The 20370-nt window shown below is 67.5% G+C and overlaps 9 protein-coding genes across 9 annotated transcripts; 4 read left to right on the top strand and 5 right to left on the bottom strand.

Moving 5' to 3' along the window:
* The first annotated feature begins 771 nt into the window (after positions 1 to 771).
* V1510DRAFT_419000 (transmembrane amino acid transporter protein-domain-containing protein) lies at positions 772 to 3717 on the top strand. Its single transcript, XM_066934217.1, has one exon. The coding sequence runs from the start codon at positions 1239 to 1241 to the stop codon at positions 3477 to 3479; it is 2241 nt and encodes a 746-aa protein (XP_066788130.1). The 5' UTR covers positions 772 to 1238; the 3' UTR covers positions 3480 to 3717.
* Positions 3718 to 4210: 493 nt separating this feature from the next.
* On the bottom strand, positions 4211 to 6967 carry V1510DRAFT_418995 (uncharacterized protein). The gene is made up of 3 exons (XM_066934216.1): positions 6740 to 6967; positions 6636 to 6706; positions 4211 to 6516 (listed from the first exon to the last, which is right to left on the bottom strand). The coding sequence occupies exons 1-3, from the start codon at positions 6742 to 6744 to the stop codon at positions 4484 to 4486; spliced, it is 2109 nt and encodes a 702-aa protein (XP_066788129.1). The 5' UTR covers positions 6745 to 6967; the 3' UTR covers positions 4211 to 4483.
* Positions 6968 to 8490: 1523 nt separating this feature from the next.
* On the bottom strand, positions 8491 to 10799 carry V1510DRAFT_430926 (uncharacterized protein). The gene is made up of 2 exons (XM_066935408.1): positions 10754 to 10799; positions 8491 to 10722 (listed from the first exon to the last, which is right to left on the bottom strand). The coding sequence occupies exons 1-2, from the start codon at positions 10756 to 10758 to the stop codon at positions 8586 to 8588; spliced, it is 2142 nt and encodes a 713-aa protein (XP_066788128.1). The 5' UTR covers positions 10759 to 10799; the 3' UTR covers positions 8491 to 8585.
* A 122-nt stretch (positions 10800 to 10921) lies between these two features.
* Positions 10922 to 12557, top strand: V1510DRAFT_396214 (WD40-repeat-containing domain protein). The gene is made up of 4 exons (XM_066931884.1): positions 10922 to 11207; positions 11239 to 12318; positions 12350 to 12451; positions 12537 to 12557. The coding sequence occupies exons 1-2, from the start codon at positions 10936 to 10938 to the stop codon at positions 12242 to 12244; spliced, it is 1278 nt and encodes a 425-aa protein (XP_066788127.1). The 5' UTR covers positions 10922 to 10935; the 3' UTR covers positions 12245 to 12318; positions 12350 to 12451; positions 12537 to 12557.
* On the bottom strand, positions 12546 to 13486 carry V1510DRAFT_445642 (autophagy protein Apg5-domain-containing protein; the record flags this gene model as incomplete). Its single annotated transcript, XM_066935710.1, has 4 exons — positions 12546 to 12895; positions 12926 to 13194; positions 13224 to 13357; positions 13388 to 13486. 4 exons carry the CDS (start codon positions 13484 to 13486, stop codon positions 12561 to 12563), a joined length of 837 nt encoding a protein of 278 aa, XP_066788126.1. The 3' UTR covers positions 12546 to 12560.
* Positions 13487 to 13575: 89 nt separating this feature from the next.
* Positions 13576 to 16842, top strand: V1510DRAFT_437044 (kinase-like domain-containing protein; the record flags this gene model as incomplete). Its single annotated transcript, XM_066935570.1, has 6 exons — positions 13576 to 13713; positions 13745 to 13841; positions 14358 to 14407; positions 14437 to 14872; positions 14904 to 15041; positions 15071 to 16842. The coding sequence occupies exons 1-6, from the start codon at positions 13663 to 13665 to the stop codon at positions 16840 to 16842; spliced, it is 2544 nt and encodes an 847-aa protein (XP_066788125.1). The 5' UTR covers positions 13576 to 13662.
* Positions 16843 to 16849: 7 nt separating this feature from the next.
* On the bottom strand, positions 16850 to 17818 carry V1510DRAFT_418976 (uncharacterized protein). The gene is made up of 3 exons (XM_066934215.1): positions 17687 to 17818; positions 17509 to 17620; positions 16850 to 17075 (listed from the first exon to the last, which is right to left on the bottom strand). The coding sequence occupies exons 1-3, from the start codon at positions 17760 to 17762 to the stop codon at positions 16895 to 16897; spliced, it is 369 nt and encodes a 122-aa protein (XP_066788124.1). The 5' UTR covers positions 17763 to 17818; the 3' UTR covers positions 16850 to 16894.
* A 25-nt stretch (positions 17819 to 17843) lies between these two features.
* V1510DRAFT_418975 (mitochondrial 37S ribosomal protein mS42) lies at positions 17844 to 18868 on the top strand. The gene is made up of 2 exons (XM_066934214.1): positions 17844 to 18146; positions 18182 to 18868. Exons 1-2 carry the CDS (start codon positions 17918 to 17920, stop codon positions 18793 to 18795), a joined length of 843 nt encoding a protein of 280 aa, XP_066788123.1. The 5' UTR covers positions 17844 to 17917; the 3' UTR covers positions 18796 to 18868.
* Positions 18786 to 20232, bottom strand: V1510DRAFT_418973 (WD40-repeat-containing domain protein). The gene has a single exon (XM_066934213.1). The coding sequence runs from the start codon at positions 20208 to 20210 to the stop codon at positions 18870 to 18872; it is 1341 nt and encodes a 446-aa protein (XP_066788122.1). The 5' UTR covers positions 20211 to 20232; the 3' UTR covers positions 18786 to 18869.
* Between the last annotated feature and the right edge of the window lie 138 nt (positions 20233 to 20370).

Raw genomic sequence — 20370 nt, 5'->3', positions numbered from 1 at the left:
GGCGGCCGAAGCGGCCGTCGGCGGGCGCCCTCAGATCCTCTAGTGCGCCATCAGCCGGGTCTAGGTGGCGCCCGTAGCGCCTGGGAGTGGCGCTGGCGCGGGTCGCCGTTAGTGACGCGCCGCGCGACCCGCGGATCAAGCCGCGATTACCCGCCGTAACCCGTAACCCAGGCCCCGGGCCCTGGCCCCCACAGTATCCGGCGCGCGCCCCGACCCGCAGCGCGACCCGCCCGTGCTCATCTAGCGAACTCCGACCCGCCATGTGGCGTCGCAACCGACCCGGCCTGCAGTGGCGGCGCCGTCGTGGCCCGCCAACCGTCGCGGACGAGGCCGTCTGCTCGCCACCCTTCGCCCGTAGCCCTTGTCCAGGCTGCGCAGCACGCCGAAAGCACGCTCGCGTCGACTGCTTTCGCCGCCCAGCACTACTGTCCGGGCGCCGGCGGGCACCGTGCCTCTGGTACGGCGCCGGCCCGCTGCCGCGCGCGCCGTTTATGGCGTATCCGTGGCGGCAGCGTACACGTTGTGGCGCACCGCGCTGTCGCGCCGCCCTACATGCGCCGTATCCGTCACATGCTGCTGCACTTGAGTCGACCTTAATCGCCGCTAGCGCCGTGTTGTGCGTCCATCCCAACCCGATTCAAGGCTGACATATCCGCCTTTAGACGAACAATCTACACGCTATACTAATCGTGACCTCAAGACTGCAAATAGCACAGGCCGCTGCAGCGGTATATATATCTACTCAGCCATACACAGCCATAACATTCGACTCCAGCGACTGTGCGGCTCATCTCCTGCACTGTTTGTTAGATTTGCCCGCATCATCCACCCCCATCAGCATACCCTCCCGGTAGCCGCCGTTTGCGCAGGCCACAGCTTTAGGTAGGCCCATGATTTTTTTTGCTCGGCTTGTCGGCGGGCTCTGTCGATCGCGTCTGCGCCCAAACAAAGACCGGCGGCCGGATTAAAAAGCTTTGCGTGCCCGCTGGCGGCTGTCCGGCCGCGCGGCTGCGTCAGACCCACCAACTCGGTTGCCGCCGCCAGCTGGCCTGCGTCTGGCAACCGGCCAGCTGGTAGCCGGCCAGCCCGCTGGTCGGCCGGCCGCCAGCCGACAGTCTGCAGCCGACCGCCCGTCCGAGCTCCTGTGAAAAAGCTGACCGCCAGAATAGTCCCAGACCGCACAGTCTCCGCCGCATCCGTCGCAGCCGAGATCGGCTGGTCGTTTCCCAGCCTTCGCCATGAGTCTCTCTCAGTCGCCGTCGTCGGTGTCGGGCGTACCGTCCAGCGCCAGCTCGACGTCGTCGCGTCGCCAGACGGTCACTGAGCCGGCTGCGTTCTCGCCGCTGGCCGACATGGTCGACCGCCACGCCGAGTCGGCCATCGTCGACAACCTGGACTCGGGCCCGCCGAGCCCGGTGCAGCCCCGCGCCGTGCGCGCGATCCGGAGGCAGTCCAACACGAACGCCCTCGGCGTCGAGGTCCGCAAGAACTCGTTCACTCGCATGGGCGGCTCGCCCGCCGGCTCGTTCAGTGGCGGCGCCCGTGTCGGCTCGTTTGGCACGGTCGCGACCGACACGTACGACCCCCAGTTTGTGCGGGCGATCGGACGGCACCTGGTGTCGCCGGCGCCGTCGCACGACGACCACGGCCTGCCGCAGGCGCAGACGTCGAGCGCCAACGGCTCGCGGTCGACGAGCCCGGACGCGCGGTTCTACGACCTGACGCTCCAGGGCGGCGACATCACGCGCCAGCTCTACCGCTGGCAGCGCGATCACGAGGGCGACGGCGCCGACGGCGGCTCGATCGGCCGCCGCGGGCGGTCGCAGTCGTTCACGGCGCTGCCGCGGCCCGAGCCTGCGGACGAGAACATGAGCGTGCACAACATCAACGTCCCGGGCGGGTTCCGCCGCAACTACATCATCAACAAGTCGGGCCACGCCAACGCCGAGGCGTCGCCGGGCAGCTCGGGCTCGCCGGCGTCGTCGGTCGCTGCGGCCGGCCCGTCGGCGGCCGAGGACGAGGGACACTGGCCGCGGCCGTTCCTGACGCGCAACTTCCTCGAGTTCCTGAGCGTATACGGCCACTTCGCCGGTGAGGAGCTCGGCGAGGAGGACGAGGACTACGAGCTCTTTGACGACGGCGAGTCCGGCGAGACCAGCTCCAACACGGCCGTCGAGGACGACAACGCCGACGAGAGCACCGGACTGCTCAACAAGCCCAGCGCCAGCGGCCGCCAGCCGAACGGCATCGTCCAGGACACGACCGCGACCAAGGCCATCTTCCTGCTGCTCAAGGGCTTCGTTGGCACGGGCGTGCTCTTTCTGCCCAAGGCGTACTACAACGGCGGCATGCTGTTTTCGTCGGGCATCCTCGTCTTCGTGGCCATCCTGACGTACTACTGCTTCGTGCTGCTCATCGACTCGCGCATGCGCGTCAACGGCAGCTTCGGCGACATGGGCGGCACGCTCTACGGCAACAAGATGCGCGTTCTCATCCTGTTCTCGATCGTCGTCTCCCAGATCGGCTTCTCGGCCGCCTACACGGTGTTCACGGCCGAGAACCTGCAGGCGTTCATCATGGCCGTCACCAAGTGCCGCGTGTTTGTGCCCACGCGGTACCTGATCTTCCTCCAGATGATCGTGTTTGTGCCGCTGTCGATGGTCCGCAACATCTCGAAGCTGTCGCTGTCGTCGCTGATCGCCAACATCTTCATCCTGCTCGGCCTGGTCTACGTGTTCTTCTCGGACACGCGCGTGCTCGTCCAGCACGGTGTCTCGGACGTCCAGGCCTTCAACCGCCAGGACTGGACGCTGTTCATCGGCACGGCCATCTTCACCTTCGAGGGCATCGGCCTCGTCATCCCCATCCAGGAGTCCATGAAGAAGCCCCAGCAGTTCTACGCCGTGATCGCGTTCGTCATGGGCATCATCTCGGTCGTGTACATCGCCATGGGCGTCATGTCGTACGCCGCCTTCGGCTCCCACGTCGAGACCGTCGTCATCCTGAACCTGCCGCAGACCGACAAGCTCGTGAACGCCATCCAGTTCATCTACGCGATCGCCATCCTGCTCTCGACGCCGCTGGCCATCTTCCCGGCCATTCGCATTCTCGAGAACGCGTGGCTGTCGAGCAAGTCGGGCAAGTTCGACCCCAAGACCAAGTGGAAGAAGAACGGCTTCCGTGCGGCGCTCATCCTGTTTATGTCGTTTGTCGCCTGGGGCGGTGCCGACGATCTCGACAAGTTCGTCGCGCTCATCGGCTCCCTGGCCTGCATTCCGCTCACGTACATCTACCCGCCGATGCTGCACTACCGCGCCTGTGCCAAGAGTGTGTGGATGAAGGGCCTGGATGCCTTCATCTGCGTCTTCGGCTTCATCGCCATGGTCTACACCACCACCTCCACCATTGAGAGCTGGGCCAAGGGCGACGGCGGTCCGCCTGACCTGTTCAAGTACTGCGACGCCTACGGCTCGCCGTGATTTTCTGCATCTCTGACCGAGCTTAGCCTCGATTTTACGCACGTTTTGGGGGTTCTAGACACGTTCTTGTATAGACATCGACATCTCCAGCCCGCTCTGGACGGCTGGCCTGACTATGTTTGTAACATAGCTGTACCTACGATTGTATGTTTATACCTGCTGTTCTTCGGAGCACGCGCTTGCATTTACCATGTGTTGGATGAAGATATACGGAGGATAATACATTATTGATTACTCACTGTGGCTGTGGTGCGATGCGCCACATGTAGCTTGCTGGTGCGCCAACGCGGCGTACGCGGTCTCAGACAGCGCTTATCGTGCTATCGGGTCTGCAGACGGTGCCCGTTGTCACAGCGTGCGTGGCGTAGCGCGAGCGTTTGGCGGTGGCTTCGAACAAGGGGCCGTGCGCGCCGCACGGTATGCGGCGCATTTTGATCTGTCGACACGCCGTTGGCCCCGCGGCGCCGCCCCGGAGACCGCCACGCGCCAATGCACCACCGCGCAAGGCCGCTGCCGGGATCGCCGATACGGCAGCGGCCCCCCGTGCCTCGTGTCGCGCCGGCAAGCTACTCCTAGTCTGCGACGGCCGTTTCAGCCTGCAACGCCGGCGGTCTCATCGGCCGGCTAGCCTAGCCAGGTAACGGCGATCGACAGATTGGTTGCCAGGGCAACGACGCTATAGTTGCCACAGCAACGGCCGACAGCACCGCTTTCACGGTTACCATGACAACGTATGTATATCGTAATTTTATTCACTTAACACTGTTCAAAGACACACGCATTACCGTCCAGAATTCATACACTATCCAATAGAACCAAAACAAAGATACCACTTGACGCCTGTGTAGACGCAGCAGGCAACTGTAAATCTATAATACAAAGTTGTTGCTGCTAGCGGAGGATGAAAAACAGGTCTTAGGACAAACGAAACAAACCGGATTAACGCGTCAAATAGTACAAGATGCCGGTCTCGACGAGACAATTCAAAATGCGATCGCTGCTGCTTACTCGACCGTCACACTCTTGGCCAGGTTGCGCGGGTAGTCCACGTTGTGGCCGTTGAGCACGGCCAGCCAGTACGACATCAGCTGCAGCGGAATGACGTTGAGCACGCCCTGGAGACAGTCGACCGTGGCCGGGACCTCGAGCGTGCGCAGACTCTTATCGGCCGGACGGCTGACGGGGTGCTCGCCCTCGTTGCAGATCAGGATCGGGTTGCCCTTGCGGGCGATGACCTGCTCGACCGACGACACGACCTTGGGGAAGAGCGAGTCCTTGGTGGCCAGGACAATGATCGGCAGGTCCTCGTCGACGAGGGCGAGGACACCGTGCTTGAGCTCACCGGCGAGCACACCCTCCGAGTGCATGTACGAGATCTCCTTGATCTTGAGCGCGCCCTCGAGCGCGGTCGCGAACTGGTAGCCACGGCCCAGCAGAAGCAGCGACTTCTGGCTGACGAGCTCCGACGTCACCATCTGCTTGATCTTGTCGTCGAGCTGCAGAACGGTCTTGATCTGCGACGAGATCTTGGCGAGACCGTCGATGATCTCGTGGCGACGTGCAGTCTTGGAGATGCTGTCGTCCGAAAGCGCGAGCGCCATCATGACCAGCGCAATGTACTGCGAAGTGTACGCCTTGGTGGACGCGACACCGATCTCGGGGCCAGCGTTGATGTGCACACCGCAGTGAGTCTGGCGCGAGATGCTCGAGCCAACAGTGTTGACGATGCCGACGGTCAGCGCGCCGCGCTCGTTGCAGTACTGCAGAGCGAGCATCGAGTCGGCGGTCTCGCCAGACTGCGACACAAACACGCACGTGTCGTCGCGGAACACCGGCGAGCGCCGGTCGAGGAAGTCCGAAGCAAGCTCGACCACGATCGGGATCTCGGTCAGCTCCTCAATGATCGTGCGCGTGGCCAGGCACGAGTGGTACGAGGTACCGCACGCGACCATGATGATCCGGCGCGAGCGGCGGATCGTCTGGATGTACGCCGACAGACCACCAAGGGTGACGGTCTTGGTGTCAAAGTCAATGCGGCCGCGCATCGTGTTGATGACCGACTCGGGCTGCTCGAAGATCTCCTTCTGCATGAAGTGGTCGTAGTTGCCCTTCATGATCTCGTTGAGCTCCATCTCGAGCGTCTGGATCGAGCGAGTGGTCGACTGGCCGTCCTGGCGGCGAACGCGGTGGATGTGCAGCTCGCCGTCGTAGATGTGCGCGATGTCGTCGTCCTCGAGGAAGAGCACCTTCTTGGTGTGCTCCACGACGGACGACGCGTCCGAGGCAATGAAGAACTCGGCAGGCATGGGAACGCCGTCCTCGGACATGAACGCGCGCGACTGCGAGTGCCGCAGGTCCGAGCCCATCAGCGGGTTGAGCAGGCCGTTGTTGGCGACCTGCAGCAGGCTGGGGTTGGGCAGGGTGTCGGTGGTGGAAACGGCCTCGACGGTGATGTCGGGGAACTCGACATCGACGAAATCCATCTTGAGCTTCTTGTCGGTCTTGACGCCGATCAGCAGCGGCGAGCCCTTGCGGGTGGCGATGACCTCGCCGGGGTAGTGGACCGACTTGATCAGCAGGCCGTACGCGCCCTGCAGCTCAACCAGGACCAACTTGGCCAGCTGCGAAAAGTCGAGGTTGCGGTGCTTGTTGAGCTCGTAGACGTACTTGCACAGCTTGGCAATGCACTCGGTGTCGGTCTCGGTCTCAAACACAAAGCCCTTGCTCATGAGCAGCGCCTTGAGCTCGCGGAAGTTGGTGACGATGCCGTTGTGGACAATCACAAACTCGTGAGTCGGGTCCGAGCGGTGCGGGTGCGCGTTGAGCGGCGACGGCGCGCCGTGGGTGGCCCATCTCGTGTGTGCGATGGCCGAGTGCGACTCAAACACCTTGCTCGTGTCCAGGTTCTGGCTGTTGACGAGCTTCTCGAGCTCCTTGACCTTGCCGACGGCCTTCTCGATGAAGACCTCGTTGGGCTTGTCGCCGTCGATGGCGAGACCGGACGAGTCGTAGCCTCGGTACTCCAGACGCTTGAGACCTGCATGGTTAGCTACCGTTGCGGCGCACTAGACGCCTTGGGAGGCACGCAGCCCGCAGCCGCGTGCAGCCGCGCGCGCCCCCCGTGGCCGCCAGGCCAGGTGGCCTCGCCGCACTCACCCTCGAGCAGGGTCGACAAGATCTCGCCCCGGTTCTTCTCGACGAGGTAGTTGACGTAACCAAAAATTCCACTGCCGGTCAGCCGCGCGCGCACAACCACTTACCACATGGCTGCTGTATTATATTAATTAAACCAGAAAACAAGATCCCACAAAGTCCTCGCAAATGAAAGCGAAACCGGCCAACAGTAAATCAAACGGATTTTTTACAAACAAAAAAGAGCAAAGGCTGTAATTGAACTGGATGCTGATGAAAGTGCAGTGCAACGTGGAGGCCGGCGTGCTGTATATATACTCCGCCTTGGAGCGTGCAGCCAGGGAGGCTTTTCGCCGTGTACCTCTAGACGAGCAAAACACAGTTTTGAGACAACTTGGCGCTCTCCCCGTTAAGGCACTGCCTAAAGTGGCTATCTGTAAACATTAACTCCATAAGCGCATAGGGGATACTTGTCAGTTGCCCAATAATGCCTCGTAATTGGGTGGACTAAAAATAGGCCAGGTGGCAGAAGGCTGCGGTGCATAAGGTGCCGGCAAAAAGTCAAACGCCCAAAGAGACGAAAGTCGATTAGAACGGTAATTAAGCAGCGCGCTAAAGGCTGCGGCCGGCAGAAAGCGATCCACTACGGCGGGAGGCGTGTGGTTTGGTGTTACGCTGCGCCAGATATTGTGTCATAGCCAGCCCAAACGCTATTTCGACGGCGGCGGGGTCAGCTGACGGCGTCGGTGGCGGCTGGCAGGCGCGCGCAGACAGCCGACGGTGCGGCTATTGGCAGGCAGCCCGGTGCCCTGGCCCCGGGTCCGAGCAGGCGCCCCGCGCCGCGGCCGGCCATCCGCCGCCAGCCGCACAGTCACGCGCCGGCCGCGCCGGCGCGTCCGCGGATCCGGCAAGGCCGGCGGCGACCGCCCGGGGCCGGCCAGGCGGGCGAGCCGGGCGCGGCGCGCCCCCCGGCCGGCACGCACGCTAGCGGCGGTTTGCTGCCGCCGCCGCCTACGGGCGCGCCTAGTGCTGCGCGAACACCGCCAATCGAGATCGCGCGCGCGCGCGCACGCGGAGGAGCTCCTGCGCGGCGCGGCTGTGGCCGTGGCACGGCCGCCGCTAGCGGCCGGTCTGTGGCGGTGCCGCATGCCGCTAGCCAATACGGCCGGGCCGCCGGCGCGGTTGGCACGGCGGCTGCAGCAGCGCGCATGCCCGCATGCACGCCCGCGCGCCGCGGACGGCGCGCCGCGGCCCGGCCGGAGCGCGCGGGCCGCCGCGGCCCGGCCAGCGGCCGGCCGCGCCCGCCCTTGTGCCGCGTTGCCTGCCGGGCGGTGGTGCGACTCTGGCCGGCTCGGACGCGACTGTCGGCGGCCGGGCTGTGTAGCGTGCTATTGATACTCAGGCACGCTGCGCAGTGGCCGAGTCAGGGTCAGCCGCCGCTAGCCCAGCCGGGCTGGCGCTCGCGCTAGCCTCGCGTTCGCGCGCCTAGCCTGTTCGGGATAGGTCCCAGCGTCCTCACGGCACACGGCTGAGCGTGCAAACCTTGCCGGCGAACCGCGAGCGGTGATGTCATCCGGGCGCCACTCGGTGCCTGGCCCAGCGGCCTCGGAAGGCCCTGGCGAGCGTCTAGGGCCGGAACACGGTTCGCGGTGACTGCATGGACACCTAATTTTAGCCCGGTCGGTCCACAAGCGTCTGTTGGGCGGATCGGCTCGTCTGTCAGCCCGATAGCCAGCCTATCTTTACCCGTTTGGCAGCTACGGGGCCTCGGTACGCTCCGAGGTATTTTTAGAACGCGGCCGCTGGCGCCGCTGGGCCCGCATCGCGGGCCGTACGCTGGCGCCGTGACGTCGACGGCGGCGGGGCGCGCGCCGGGCCGTGCATACAGAATAGCGTTCGATAGTAAGAATACAGGCGCGCCGCGCGCGGTGCGGCTCGGGGCCCGCGCCATGACGTAGCCGCCGCACGGTCCGCTCACTCGACCGTCACGCTCTTGGCCAGGTTGCGCGGGAAGTCCACGTTGTGCCCGCGCTGCAGCGCCAGCCAGTACGACATCAGCTGCAGCGGGATCACGTTCAGCAGGCCCTGCAGGCAGTCCACCGTCGCCGGCACCTCCAGCGTGCGCAGGGCGATGCCCGAGTGCTGCTGCACAAACGTGTCGCTGCCGTCGTTGCAGATCAGAATCGGCTTGCCCTTGCGCGCGATGACCTGCTCGACCGCGGACACGACCTTGGGGTAGAGCGAGTCGCGCGTGGCCAGCAGGATGATCGGCAGGTCCTCGTCGACGAGGGCCAGGACGCCGTGCTTGAGCTCGCCGGCGAGCACGCCCTCCGAGTGCATGTACGAGATCTCCTTGATCTTGAGCGCGCCCTCGAGCGCGGTCGCGAACTGGTAGCCGCGGCCCAGCACCAGCAGCGACTTGTGCGCGACCAGCTCGGTCGTGATCAGCTGCTTGATGCTCTCGTCGAGCTTGAGCACGTCCGAGATCTGCGCCGAGATCCGGCCCAGGCCGTCGATGATCTCGTGGCGCCGCGCGGTCTTGGACAGCTTGTCGTCCGACAGCGCGAGCGCCATCATGACCAGCGCGATGTACTGCGACGTGTACGCCTTGGTGGACGCGACGCCGATCTCGGGGCCGGCGTTGATGTGCACGCCGCAGTGCGTCTGGCGGGAGATGCTCGAGCCGACCGTGTTGACCACGCCCACGGTCAGCGCCTCGCGCTCCAGGCAGTACTGCAGCGCCAGGATCGAGTCCGCGGTCTCGCCGGACTGCGACACAAACACGCACGAGTCGTCGCGGAACACCGGCGAGCGGCGGTCGAGGAAGTCCGACGCCAGCTCGACCACGATCGGGATCTCGGTCAGCTCCTCGAAAATGGCCCGCGTGGCCAGGCACGAGTGGTACGACGTGCCGCACGCGACCATGATGATCCGGCGCGAGCGGCGGATCGAGCCCAGGAACGCGCTCAGGCCGCCGACGGTGACGGTCTTCTTGTCAAAGTCCACGCGGCCGCGCATCGTGTTGATGACCGACTCGGGCTGCTCGAAGATCTCCTTCTGCATGAAGTGGTCGTAGTTGCCCTTCATGATCTGGTTGAGCTCCATCTCCAGCGTCTGGATCGAGCGCGTCGTCGACTGGCCGGCCTCGCGGCGCGCGCGGTGGATGTGCAGCTCGCCGTCGTAGATGTGCGCGATGTCGTCGTCCTCGAGGAAGAGCACCTTCTTGGTGTGCTCCACGACGGACGACGCGTCCGACGCGATGAAGAACTCCACCGGCATCGGCACGCCGTCCTCGGACATGAACGCGCGCGACTGCGAGTGCCGCAGCTCGTTGCGCAGGTCGTTGCGGAACGCGGCCAGCGGCGACGGCGCGGCCAGGAGCGAGCCGGTCGCGCCCACGGGCGCGCCCTGCACCGACAGGTGCTGCATGTCCTCGGTGAGCGAGCCGTGGCCGCCCTCGGGGAACTCGACGTCGACAAAGTCGACCTTGAGCTTCTTGTCGGTCTTGACGCCGATCAGCAGCGGCGAGCCCTTGCGGGTGGCCATGACCTCGCCCGGGAAGTGGACCGACTTGATCAGCAGGCCGTACGCGCCCTGCAGCTCGGCCAGCACCAGCCGGGTCAGGCCCGAGAAGTCCAGGTTGCGGTGCGTGTTGGTGTCGTAGACGTACTTGCACAGCTTGGCGATGCACTCGGTGTCGGTCTCGGTCTCGAACACACAGCCCTTGCTCGTCAGCAGCGCCTTGAGCTCGCGGTAGTTGGTCACGATGCCGTTGTGGACGACGACGAACTCGTTGCCGGGGTCGGACCGGTGCGGGTGCGCGTTCTGCGGCGACGGCTGGCCGTGGGTGGCCCAGCGCGTGTGCGCGATGCCGACGTGGCAGTCGAACCGCTGGCCGGGGTCGCCGCACTGCGCCGCCACGAGCTCGCGCAGCGCCGCGACCTTGCCCACGGACTTGTACATCCACACATCGTTCTTGTCGGCGCCGTCGACGGCGACGCCGGCCGAGTCGTAGCCGCGGTACTCGAGGCGCTGGAGGCCCTGCAGCAGCGTCTCGAGGATCTCGCCGCGGCTGCGGTCGACGAGGTAGTTGACGTAACCAAAGATTCCACTGCGGTCAGCACGGCCGGCCAGCGACGTACCACATGGTGAGCTGGGGCGGAAGAGAGGGAGAGTCGGGGACGGCCGTCAGGGCGGTGATGCGCGATCTGCCCGGCGCCACGTTGGGAGGAACGGCGGGGCGGTGCGCGGCGGTGGTGGCGCGCGCCACGTGGCGGTGCGCCGGGCCCATTCCGCGATCCGGCCCGCCCCGTCGCCCACACACATGCTATCGTCGTACCTGCTGACGCGCGAGTCGGCCGTCCAGAACGCGCTCGAGCTGCGGTCCGCGCAGCTCGGCCGCCAGTACGCGCAGCTCGTGCGGTCGACGACCCGCTACTTTCCGGTCCGGCACAATGGCACCGTCAACTCGCTGGCCATCGACGCCTCGGGCCGGTACATGATCTCGGGCGGGTCCGACTCGGGCCTGGCGATCTGGGACCTGAACGGGGCGGCCGGCCGCCGCCACCGGTACGCCGTGGTGGGCTCGCTGGCGCCGTAAGTGTGCGCGGGGGCGCGCTGACGCCAGCAAACGCGGCCACCGGTACGGGATCGCGGCCGCGTCGTGGTGGCCGTTCGACACGGGCATGTTTGTGACGTCGTCGTTCGACGAGACCGTCAAGGTCTGGGACACCAACGCCATGGAGGAGGTCTACACGTTCGAGATGGGCGCGCGCGTGAACTCGCACGACCTGTCGCCGACGGGCGCGCACAGCCTGGTCGCGTGCGCGGCCGACTCGCCGGCGATCCGGCTGCTGGACCTGCGCACGACCGCGGCGGCGCAGACGCTGGTGGGGCACGCGCGGGCGGGCGTCATCGCCGTGCGCTGGTCGCCGACGAACGAGCACATGCTGGCGAGCGGCGGCGCCGACGGCACCGTGCGGCTGTGGGACATCCGCCGGAGCCAGGCGTGCCTGGCCGTGCTGGACCTGGAGACGACGGGGCTGCACACGGGCGGCGCGGCCGCGGCGACGAGCGCGGCCTGGGGCGCGGGCGTGTCCCACCGCGGCGCCGTCAACGGCCTGCTGTGGTTCGACGACGGCACGCGGCTGGTCTCGGCCGGCAACGACGAGGCCGTGCGCGTGTGGGACCTGCGGCCGTCGTCGCGGGCGCTGCGCTCGGCGTCGAACGGCATCATCAACACGCTCGTCAACTTCGGGCCGCTGATCCAGAACCGGTACATGAGCGCGGTGTCGATGGTGCTGACGCCGGCGCGCGACTGCCGGGCGCAGCTGCTGTTTTTCCCGTCCGACTCGGGCGACCTGATGGTCTTTAACGTGGCCACGGGGCGCCTGGTGAGCCGGCTGTCGAGCACGGCGGGGCAGCGCCGCCGGAAGGTGGCCGGGCTGGCGTGCCGGGGCATGGAGTACGTGGAGATCTTTTCGGGCAACAGCGAGGGCGACATCATCCTGTGGGAGCCGGCGACGGGGGCGTCGCGGAGCAAGAGCCGCCGGCGGGACGACGACGCGGAGGCCGGGGGACGCAAGAAGCCGAACGTGCTGGCGGAGATCTACCGGGGACTGGACGTGGAGTGAGCCGCACGGGCTGCGGCGCGCGCCGGGGGTGAGCCGCACGGGCTGCGGCGCGCGCCGGGGGTGAGCCGCACGGGCTACGGCGCGCGCCGGGATGAGCCGCACGGGCTGCGGCGCGCGCCAGGGGTGAGCCGCACAGTCTGCGGCGCGCGCGCCGGAGTGAGCCGCACAGGCTGCGGCGCGCGCCAGGGATGAGCCGCACGGGCTGCGGCGCGCGCCGGGCCGAGCCGCGCGGCGTGCGGCGCCCGTCCGCCCCCGCGCTACCCGGCCGCCGCGCCGCGCCGCACGCCGCGCGGCGCACACATCAGCATCTACCACATTACGCTATCATCACAATGCAAACATGCAGGTAACCGTCCGTGTACATGCCCTCGTAGAGCAGGTCCACCAGCGGCGCGCCCAGGGGCACCGCGACGCCGTGCAGGACGGCCCGGGCCAGCAGACACGTCCGGCGCGACGGGAACAGCTCGGGCAGGTGCGCGTGCAGCATGGTGCCCAGCGTCTGGGGCTCCTTTGCGCGCACAAACGCCGGCACGGCCGCCTGCACGACGGCCGCGGACGACGGCAGGTAGACGCGCACGGGCACGTGGCGGAGCTGGGTGGTGTCGGACGGCAGCAGCCTGGACGCCACGTTCCAGAAGCGCGCGTAGTCGCCTGGGTCAGCGCAGCCGCGCGTGTACGTACCGTCGCGCACGCCGGCCCACATCTGGGTCGAGTCGTCCTTGGACAGCGACATGACGGCCTTGGCGGTGCCGCGGCGCAGAAAGTCGGCCTCCTTGGTGCGGTTGACCCAGTGGTCCACCAGGTCGGTCTCGGAGTCGAGCCGCAGCAGGTGCCGCGCCGGGTACTCGTCGTGGCGCAGCACCAGGGTCCACGGCAGGTGCCAGTCGTCGGCGTCGGCGGCCGGATCGAGGCCCGTCAGCAGGTCGTAGAGCAGGCCCACCGGCAGGTGCCTGGGTCAGCGCGTCCAGCCCGTGCCTACCATTTCACCGGCACGCCCTCGAACTCGAACCACCACGCCAGCGAGTCGGCGCGGTCGCCGCTCAGCAGCGGCCGGAAGTACGCGGTCGCCTCCGGGATCAGCAGCGGCAGGTACGCCAGCCGGCGCACGTACGTCTGCGGTCAGCGCGCCCGGCGGCGCCTTACATAGTACGGCTCGGCTGCGGCCGCGCCCACGTTCTCGGCCTCGTGCAGGACGACCTGCACCGGGATCGCGCCGTCCCAGATCTTGCGCCGGAGAGCCATGGGGAGAGCGCGGTCGCCGCGGTTAGGGCGCAGATAACGACGATCAGCCGCACGCCGTGCGGCACACGCCGGGTAACTGCGCCGTAGAAATCCGCCCGCCGCTCTCTGCGACCGCCGCCCGCCTGGAGCACGATCACGTCCGACACGGACGACCGCTGCGCTGACGAGCCGCCGCGATGGCGCCTGCCGCAAAGCGCGCGACCGAGGCTCACAATGCAAAAGCACGGGTGAGTGCGCGCGTGGCGCCGCTGACGCCAGCTTGCCGAGTCCTACAATGAGATCATCGAGGAGTTTGCGACGAGCAAGGACCTGAAGAACGTCGGAAACTACACGGTCCTACGCATGATCGGCAAGGGTAGGTAGCGGGCGCGGCCTGCCGGCGCGGCGGAGGCGTACGGGGCGCGGCTGCCGCTGCCGAGCGACCGCGTCGCAGATCGGCGCGCGGCGGCTGGCGGCCGGCGGCATCCGGCGAGTCTGCCGGAGGGTTGCGCGTGGCGGGCTCGCGGCGCCTGCGGGCGAGTGGGCGTCTGCCGGTGAGCCGCACCGCATGCGGCTCAACGCGGTGCGGCTCGCCGCGCTGTGCCTTCGCAGCAGGCTCTGACGCACAAGCGTCTGGCGGCACGGCCACGGCTGCTGCTGAGCGCGCGGTGTCGCACCCAGCAGCTCCTGAGGCCGCCTGCCGGCGCGCATGCGGCTATATGCCGCACGCGGTGCGGCTCACCGCGCAGGCAGCTCCTCCCGGCCGCTGGCTGCCCGGCGCGCGCGGCTATAAGCCGCACGCCGTGCGGCTCGCCGCCGGCCCTCTGCCGCCGGCCCTCTCCCGCAGCCCCCGCACCTCCCGCGGCTCGCCTTAGATCGCACTAACCGCCAGGGTCCTTCGGCACCGTCTATCTAGCCACACACAAGCTCACGGGCATGCGGGTAAGTAGCCGCCGGGCTGTCTGACCCAGGTCGTGCTCAAATCGGCCGACAAGTCCGACCTGAATCTCGCCCGCGAGATCCACCACCACCGGCAGCTGGACCATCCCCACATCACCAAGCTGTATGAGGTCATCATCACCGAGACGCTGGTCTGGCTCGTCCTCGAGTACTGCGCCGGCGACGAGCTCTACACGTATTTGCTGCGCAAGGGCCGGCTGTCGATCGAGCGCACGCAGCGGATCTTTTCGCAGCTCTGCGGCGCCATGGCCTACATCCACTGGAAGGACATCGTCCACCGTGATCTCAAGCTCGAGAACATCCTGATGGACCGCCACGAGAACGTCAAGATCGCCGACTTTGGGTTCACGCGCGAGTGCGACTCCAAGAAACTGCTCGAGACGTTCTGCGGCACCATCTGCTACGCACCCCCGGAAATGGTACGCGCCGAGCGGTACCGGGGCAAAGGTGCGTGTCTTGAGTTCCACGCTGACGCCAGCCGTCGACATTTGGTCGCTCGGGGTGATCCTGTACGCGCTGATCTGCGGCGAGCTGCCGTTCGACGAGGACGACGAGCTGGCAACCCGCACGCAGATCGTCGAGGCCGAGCCCAAGTACCCGTCGTACGTCCCGGACGGTAAGAGACTGGCGAGCCCGCTGACGCAGACGCACGCTCGCTGCTGGTGGCCATGTTGTCGAAGGCGCCGAGTGAGCGGCCGACGATCGACGAGATCCTGGCACACCCGTTCCTGGGCACCCAGGCCGCCACCCAGCGGGCGATCCTGGACCGGCCCGACCCGACGCCGTTTGCGTCCAAGCTTGAGCGGGAGCTCCTGCGCCGGTTCAAGCACGCGGCCGTCGACGTCAACGCCCTCGTCGAGAGCGTCCTGGCCGACAAATGCGACGTCCTCGCTGGCTGGTGGACGCTGGCCCTCGAACGCGAGATCAAGACGTCCAAGCGGTCTCGCCGCAAGAAGGCCAAGCGCGACAAGGAGCGCGAGCGCTTCTACAAGCGGTCGAGCTTCCACCTGCGGCCGAGCGAGAGCGCCACAGACCGGCCCGAGCCCGAGGAGGACGAGGCCGAGGACGCGGACGAGGCCGAGGAGCCGCCGCTGATCCACGAGATCAGCCTCGACCACCGGGCGACCTTGTCCATGGCGAGCCTGCAGCGGCGCAGCCGGTTCGGGCTGAGCGCGTTCAAGCACCACTGTGCGGTCTACTACTCCAACCTGAAGCACGGCAAGCCGCTGCTGCGGCGCGCACAGTCGCACGATCTGGACCAGTCGCGGGCGTCGGCGCACGCCAGCGGAACCGTGTCCAACCTGGCCTACGGCATCGGCTCCATTGGCGGCAACCTCAACGGCCGCGCTGAGCCCAGGAAGGACGCCGGCAAGAAGGACGCCGGCAAGAAGGACGCCGGAAAGAAGGACGCCGGCAAGGCGCCGGCCAAGCCCGTGCCAGACGCTGCGCCGGGCCGGCCGCCGTCGAAACCGGCCCCGCCCGCCGCCGTGCGCGCCCGTACGGTCGCGGTCAGCACGCCCCCTCGCAGCGCCAACCGCCGGCGCAGCGAGACCGACGACGACGACGTCGGCAGCCCCTACAGCATGCACCGCCGGCCGTTCATGTCGCGGCGACGGCGCCGCGACGGCGTTTCGCGCGAGGACCTGTCCATGCGGTCGCTCTCGCGCGAGCGCCGCCACTCGTCGCCGTCGTCGTCGCTGTACCCGTCGTCGCGGCGACTCGGCGCGCCGTCCACGACGTCGTCGCTGTCCAGTTTTCGGTCGCACCGGCTGTCGCGGGCGTCGAGCACGTCGACGAACTCGCTTTCGTCGCTCAACACAACCACCACTGCGGCTCGGTCGCCCGGCCCAGCCGTGCAGTACCTGGCGCCGCTGACGCCGGCCACGGGCAGCTCGCGCTTCCGCCGCGGCACGGCCGCCGACTCGCCGTTTGCGACGTCGAGCTCGTCCGCGGCCGTGCGCCGCCTGGACTCGTTTAAAATGCCGCGCCGCGGCACGCCGGTGCTCGGCGAGCTAGGCATCGACGTGCCGGCGCGCATCGCGTCGTCGCGCATCGCGTCACGCCGCCTGTCGCGCCGTGCCGGCGGCGACGCTGTGTTTGTGCCCGCAGCTACGCCGGACAAGAAACTGCGCAAGCCGCGGCGCAAAGAGGACGACAACCGGCCGCCGGGCGCGCCCGTCATCCGCGAGGAGGACGAGGAGGACGACACGGACGGCTACGACTCCGAGGACGAGGACGAGCCGCTGGCCGCCGAGGCGCTGCCGCCGTTCGAGCGCGAGAGCGCCGAGACGGCCGAGGCCGAGGCCGAGACCCCGCCCGACGGCGACGCCACCATCACCGGGCCGGCCACGGTCGCCGACCCGCCGGTGCAGCACCCCGACATGGACATTCCCGCACCGGTTCCGCTGCGCGCATAGATGTACACTAGCTTCAAAATGGGTTTATTGGATAGTAATAGAACAATGGTCACTACCACGCGCGTTCGCGACGCATCTGGTCCATCCACTCCTTCTTGCACTCCTTGTATGCCTGGTAGTACTCGGCGCAGGGCTCCTTGGCTGCTGCCCGGTCGTAGTTGTGCCGCTCGAGACACCGCAGCGAGAGCTTGGAGGTCATGGCGCACGGGTCGTAGAACTTGCCGGGTTCCTTGCTGTGGCTGTTAGTGGCTGTGCGGCGGTGCGGGGTGCGGCGGCGCGCGGCGATGGGCGGAGTGCGTGGCGCTGCGGCGGCGGTGCAGCGGCTGTATGCGCGCCGGCGGTTATATGCAGTGTCGGTGGCGGACTGGCCGCGAGGACTGCGTTCAGCGAGCCGCACGCCGTGCGGCTTATAGCCGCATCGCGCCGGTCCGGCCTGCCGCGAGCACCCTCGGCGGTCCGGCGGACTCGGCCGCGCAGCTCGCACAGGCCGCGGCCCGGCTACCCAGATCGCAGCGCCACAGCGCCCAGGCAGCCACAAAGACGCCGCTGTCGGAAGCGTATGCGCGGCGGGCACGGCCCCATATAGCCGCCGTCGGGCTTTCGCACCGCAGTGTCGCTGCGTCGGACCGCCACGTCGCGCACCAGGTCACACGCGCCCTCACTTACGCATTCATAGCCGCCATGTGTTTCTTGTCGGTCGGATCGTCCGGGTACATCTGGTTCTTTTTGGCCGTGAACGGCGCCGGCGTGGCGGGCTGCTCGTCGGAGGCGGCCATGTCTGCAGTCAGCGCATCCACAGGGCCCGGCCGCGCCCTCGGGCGGCCATTGGGCGCTCTGCGCGTACCTGTAGCCTTCTGAGGGTTCCGGCGGCTCCGAAAGCAGACTTCCACCGCCGCGAAAGGTGGTGTCGGCGGGCGCATAAGCCCTAGTGATTTGTGGAGGGTTGTGGCGCAAGCCGCACACGTTTGCGCAGTTGCGAAATCTCCAAAATATGGCGGCGCCCGAGAGAAATTTTTCTTTCCCGCAGAACGCATCGACAATCCGCTTGCAGCTGCTACCGCGCCCCCAGCCAGACATGTTGAGCAGCACACTTGCCATTGGACGCAGCGCGAGACAGGCGTGGCGCGGCAGCGCCATTGCGCGGGCCCAGGCGCAGCGATGGGTGCACGAGATGCCCCGGCTGAAGAACGAGGACGCGTTCGAGAAGACGGGCGTCGCCGGGCTGTACTCGGCGGACGGGTTCAAGACGGCGTGGACCGAGTACCAGCACCGGCTGGTGGAGGAGGTGTCGATGCGGACGCAGGGTAGGCGGCCGGGCGGCGGCAATGCTGACGGACAGGCACCGACCACGAGACCAAGAGCATGTTCAACCTGATGCTGTCGACGGCGCGGCAGCACTCGGAGGCGGCGCTGTTCAACCACGCGTCGGCCGCGCACAACAACCACTTCTTCTTCTCGTCGCTGGTGACGGACGGCAAGCCGACGGAGCCGTCGGAGCGGCTGCTGGGCCGGATCCGCGCGTCGTTCAACAGCTTCGAGGAGTTCAAGTTCCACTTCCTGACGACGGCCGAGAGCACGTTCGGCAACGGCTACACGTGGCTGATCGAGGCGCCCAACAAGAGCCTGCTGATCGCCAACACGTACAACGCCGGGACGCCGTACGACTACGCGCGCAACCAGCAGGTCGACCTCAACGGCCCCATCTCGCCCGAGAGCGTCGAGCGCGTGATGGAGGCCAAGCGCAAGATCGAGGAGTCGCCCAAGTTCGGCCTGCAGTGGCCGCTGCCGCTGCTGGCGGTCAACACGTGGCAGCACGCGTACCTGCCCGACTACGGCGTCAACGGCAAGCGCGCCTTCCTCGACCAGTGGTTCGAGTGCATCGACTGGGCCGTCGTCGAGGAGCGGCTGTTTGTGCCCAGCCAGGACATCCCGCGGTTCCAGTTCACCAAGTAGAGCGCCAAGCGCAGCCTGTACATAAAACTATTCGAAACTTTTGATATCCAGTCAATGCTACTACTGTACAGCGGCTACGCGGCCGCGGCCGGCGCGGCCGGCGCGGCCAGCCCGGTGCCGCGGTTGATCTGGACCTTCTTGTCCTCGCCGGCGGCGACGATGCCGACGCCGCCGGTCCAGTCGACGCCGAAGACCTTGGTGGCGTCCTTCTGGCCGACGGTCTCGCCGTCGCGGGCGATTGTGTAGAGCGCGCGCTCGGCGCGGACGTCCCAGACGCGGACGGTGCCGTCGTGCGACGCGGACGCGAACATGTACGTGCTCTCGGGGGACGGCGCGAGGCCGACGACGAAGTTGCCGTGGCCGTTGAGCTGCGTGGCGCGCGCGTCGCCGAGCGCCACAGCCGTCGTGGCGGACCGCGGGTCGTGCAGCGTGATGTGCCGGGCCGACGAGCCGCAGCACAGCAGCGACAGCTCCGGCAGGTGCGCCACCGACAGCAGCGGGAAGCCGGTCGTGCGCGTGTCGACCGTGCGCGCCGTGACCAGGTCGTGCGTGCGGATCGTGTGGTCCTGCGAGACCGAGTAGCCGACCGTGCAGTCCTTGCCGTCGAAGACGACGCCCGAGACGGGCGCGGTGTGGCCCTCGAGCATGGCCTTGGCGCCGCGCACGCGGCCGGACAGCGTGCTCTTGCGCCGGCGCTTGGCCGCGCCGGTCGACGCCGCGGCCTCGACCGTCGGCGCCTCCTTGGTGTTGCTGGTCCACAGCCCGACGTTGTTGTCGGCCGATCCGGTCAGGAAGAGCGCCGAGTGCGAGCCGTGGCCGGCTGCCAGCGCGTCCACGGCGGCCTTGTGGCCGACAAAGACGGCGGGCGTGCGCGCGGCCGCGTCGTCGCCGTCCCCGCGCGTCCACAGCCGCACCGTCCGGTCCATGCCCGCCGAGAGAAAGCGGTCGCCCATCCACGCGACGGCCTTGATCGGGCCCGAGTGCGCCCCGGTGTACTCGCCGCTCTGCTCGCCCGAGATCGTCCACGTGCGGGCGACGCCGTCGTAGCCGCCCGACAGGATCGCGTCCTGCGCGGCCGACACGCTGACCGAAGACACCCAGTCGGGGTGCAGGAACGACGCCACGAACGTCGGCGGCAGGATGCTCTTGGTGTACTCGAGCGTCAGCGTCGACTCCACCGAGAGGCCGTTCGCCACAAGGTACTGCTCGAGCGATGTCCGCAGCAGCTGCGAGTTGATCAGGAAATCGAACGGAATCGCCTGCTCGGTGCCGAGCAGATGGTTGACGATCTCCGACAGCCCGTAGCGCTTGAGCGCGACGGGCACGTACAGCGGCACGTCGGGGACGGCCACGGACGCATCGCGCGTCGTCAGGTTGATTTTGACCTTGGCCTGGCCTGCTTGTTCCGACTCCATGCTGTGGTGGGTGTGGTCGTGGCCGAGCCGAGAGGGCAGCGGAAAAAATTTGCGGCGGCGTTACCCGCCTACCCCTGAATGGGCACGTGACGCGCCGCACGGCGCGCGGCGCATGCGGCTCAGACGCGTTCCGGCGCGTCCGAGGGCACCGGGCGACCGC

The sequence above is a fragment of the Dipodascopsis tothii genome (genome assembly GCF_038497935.1).
Source record: "Dipodascopsis tothii strain CBS 759.85 unplaced genomic scaffold V1510scaffold_21, whole genome shotgun sequence".
Taxonomy (NCBI): domain Eukaryota; kingdom Fungi; phylum Ascomycota; class Lipomycetes; order Lipomycetales; family Lipomycetaceae; genus Neoaidaea; species Neoaidaea tothii.
Note: the sequence above shows the minus strand (reverse complement) of the source record. Positions and strands in the feature narration are given on the sequence as shown.

Coding starts and splice junctions, on each gene's coding strand:
- V1510DRAFT_418995 (XM_066934216.1), bottom strand. Junction 6,517..6,635: donor CTTGTCGACCCTGCTCGAGG/GTGAGTGCGGCG, acceptor CTAACCATGCAG/GTCTCAAGCGTCTGGAGTAC.
- V1510DRAFT_418973 (XM_066934213.1), bottom strand. CDS start 20,210: ATGGAGTCGGAACAAGCAGGCCAGGCCAAGGTCAAAATCAACCTGACG.
- V1510DRAFT_396214 (XM_066931884.1), top strand. CDS start 10,936: ATGCTATCGTCGTACCTGCTGACGCGCGAGTCGGCCGTCCAGAACGCG. Junction 11,208..11,238: donor GTGGTGGGCTCGCTGGCGCC/GTAAGTGTGCGC, acceptor CGCTGACGCCAG/CAAACGCGGCCACCGGTACG.
- V1510DRAFT_418976 (XM_066934215.1), bottom strand. CDS start 17,762: ATGCGCCCGCCGACACCACCTTTCGCGGCGGTGGAAGTCTGCTTTCGG. Junction 17,621..17,686: donor GAACCCTCAGAAGGCTACAG/GTACGCGCAGAG, acceptor CGCTGACTGCAG/ACATGGCCGCCTCCGACGAG. Junction 17,076..17,508: donor CACATGGCGGCTATGAATGC/GTAAGTGAGGGC, acceptor TAACAGCCACAG/CAAGGAACCCGGCAAGTTCT.
- V1510DRAFT_418975 (XM_066934214.1), top strand. CDS start 17,918: ATGTTGAGCAGCACACTTGCCATTGGACGCAGCGCGAGACAGGCGTGG. Junction 18,147..18,181: donor GGTGTCGATGCGGACGCAGG/GTAGGCGGCCGG, acceptor GCTGACGGACAG/GCACCGACCACGAGACCAAG.
- V1510DRAFT_419000 (XM_066934217.1), top strand. CDS start 1,239: ATGAGTCTCTCTCAGTCGCCGTCGTCGGTGTCGGGCGTACCGTCCAGC.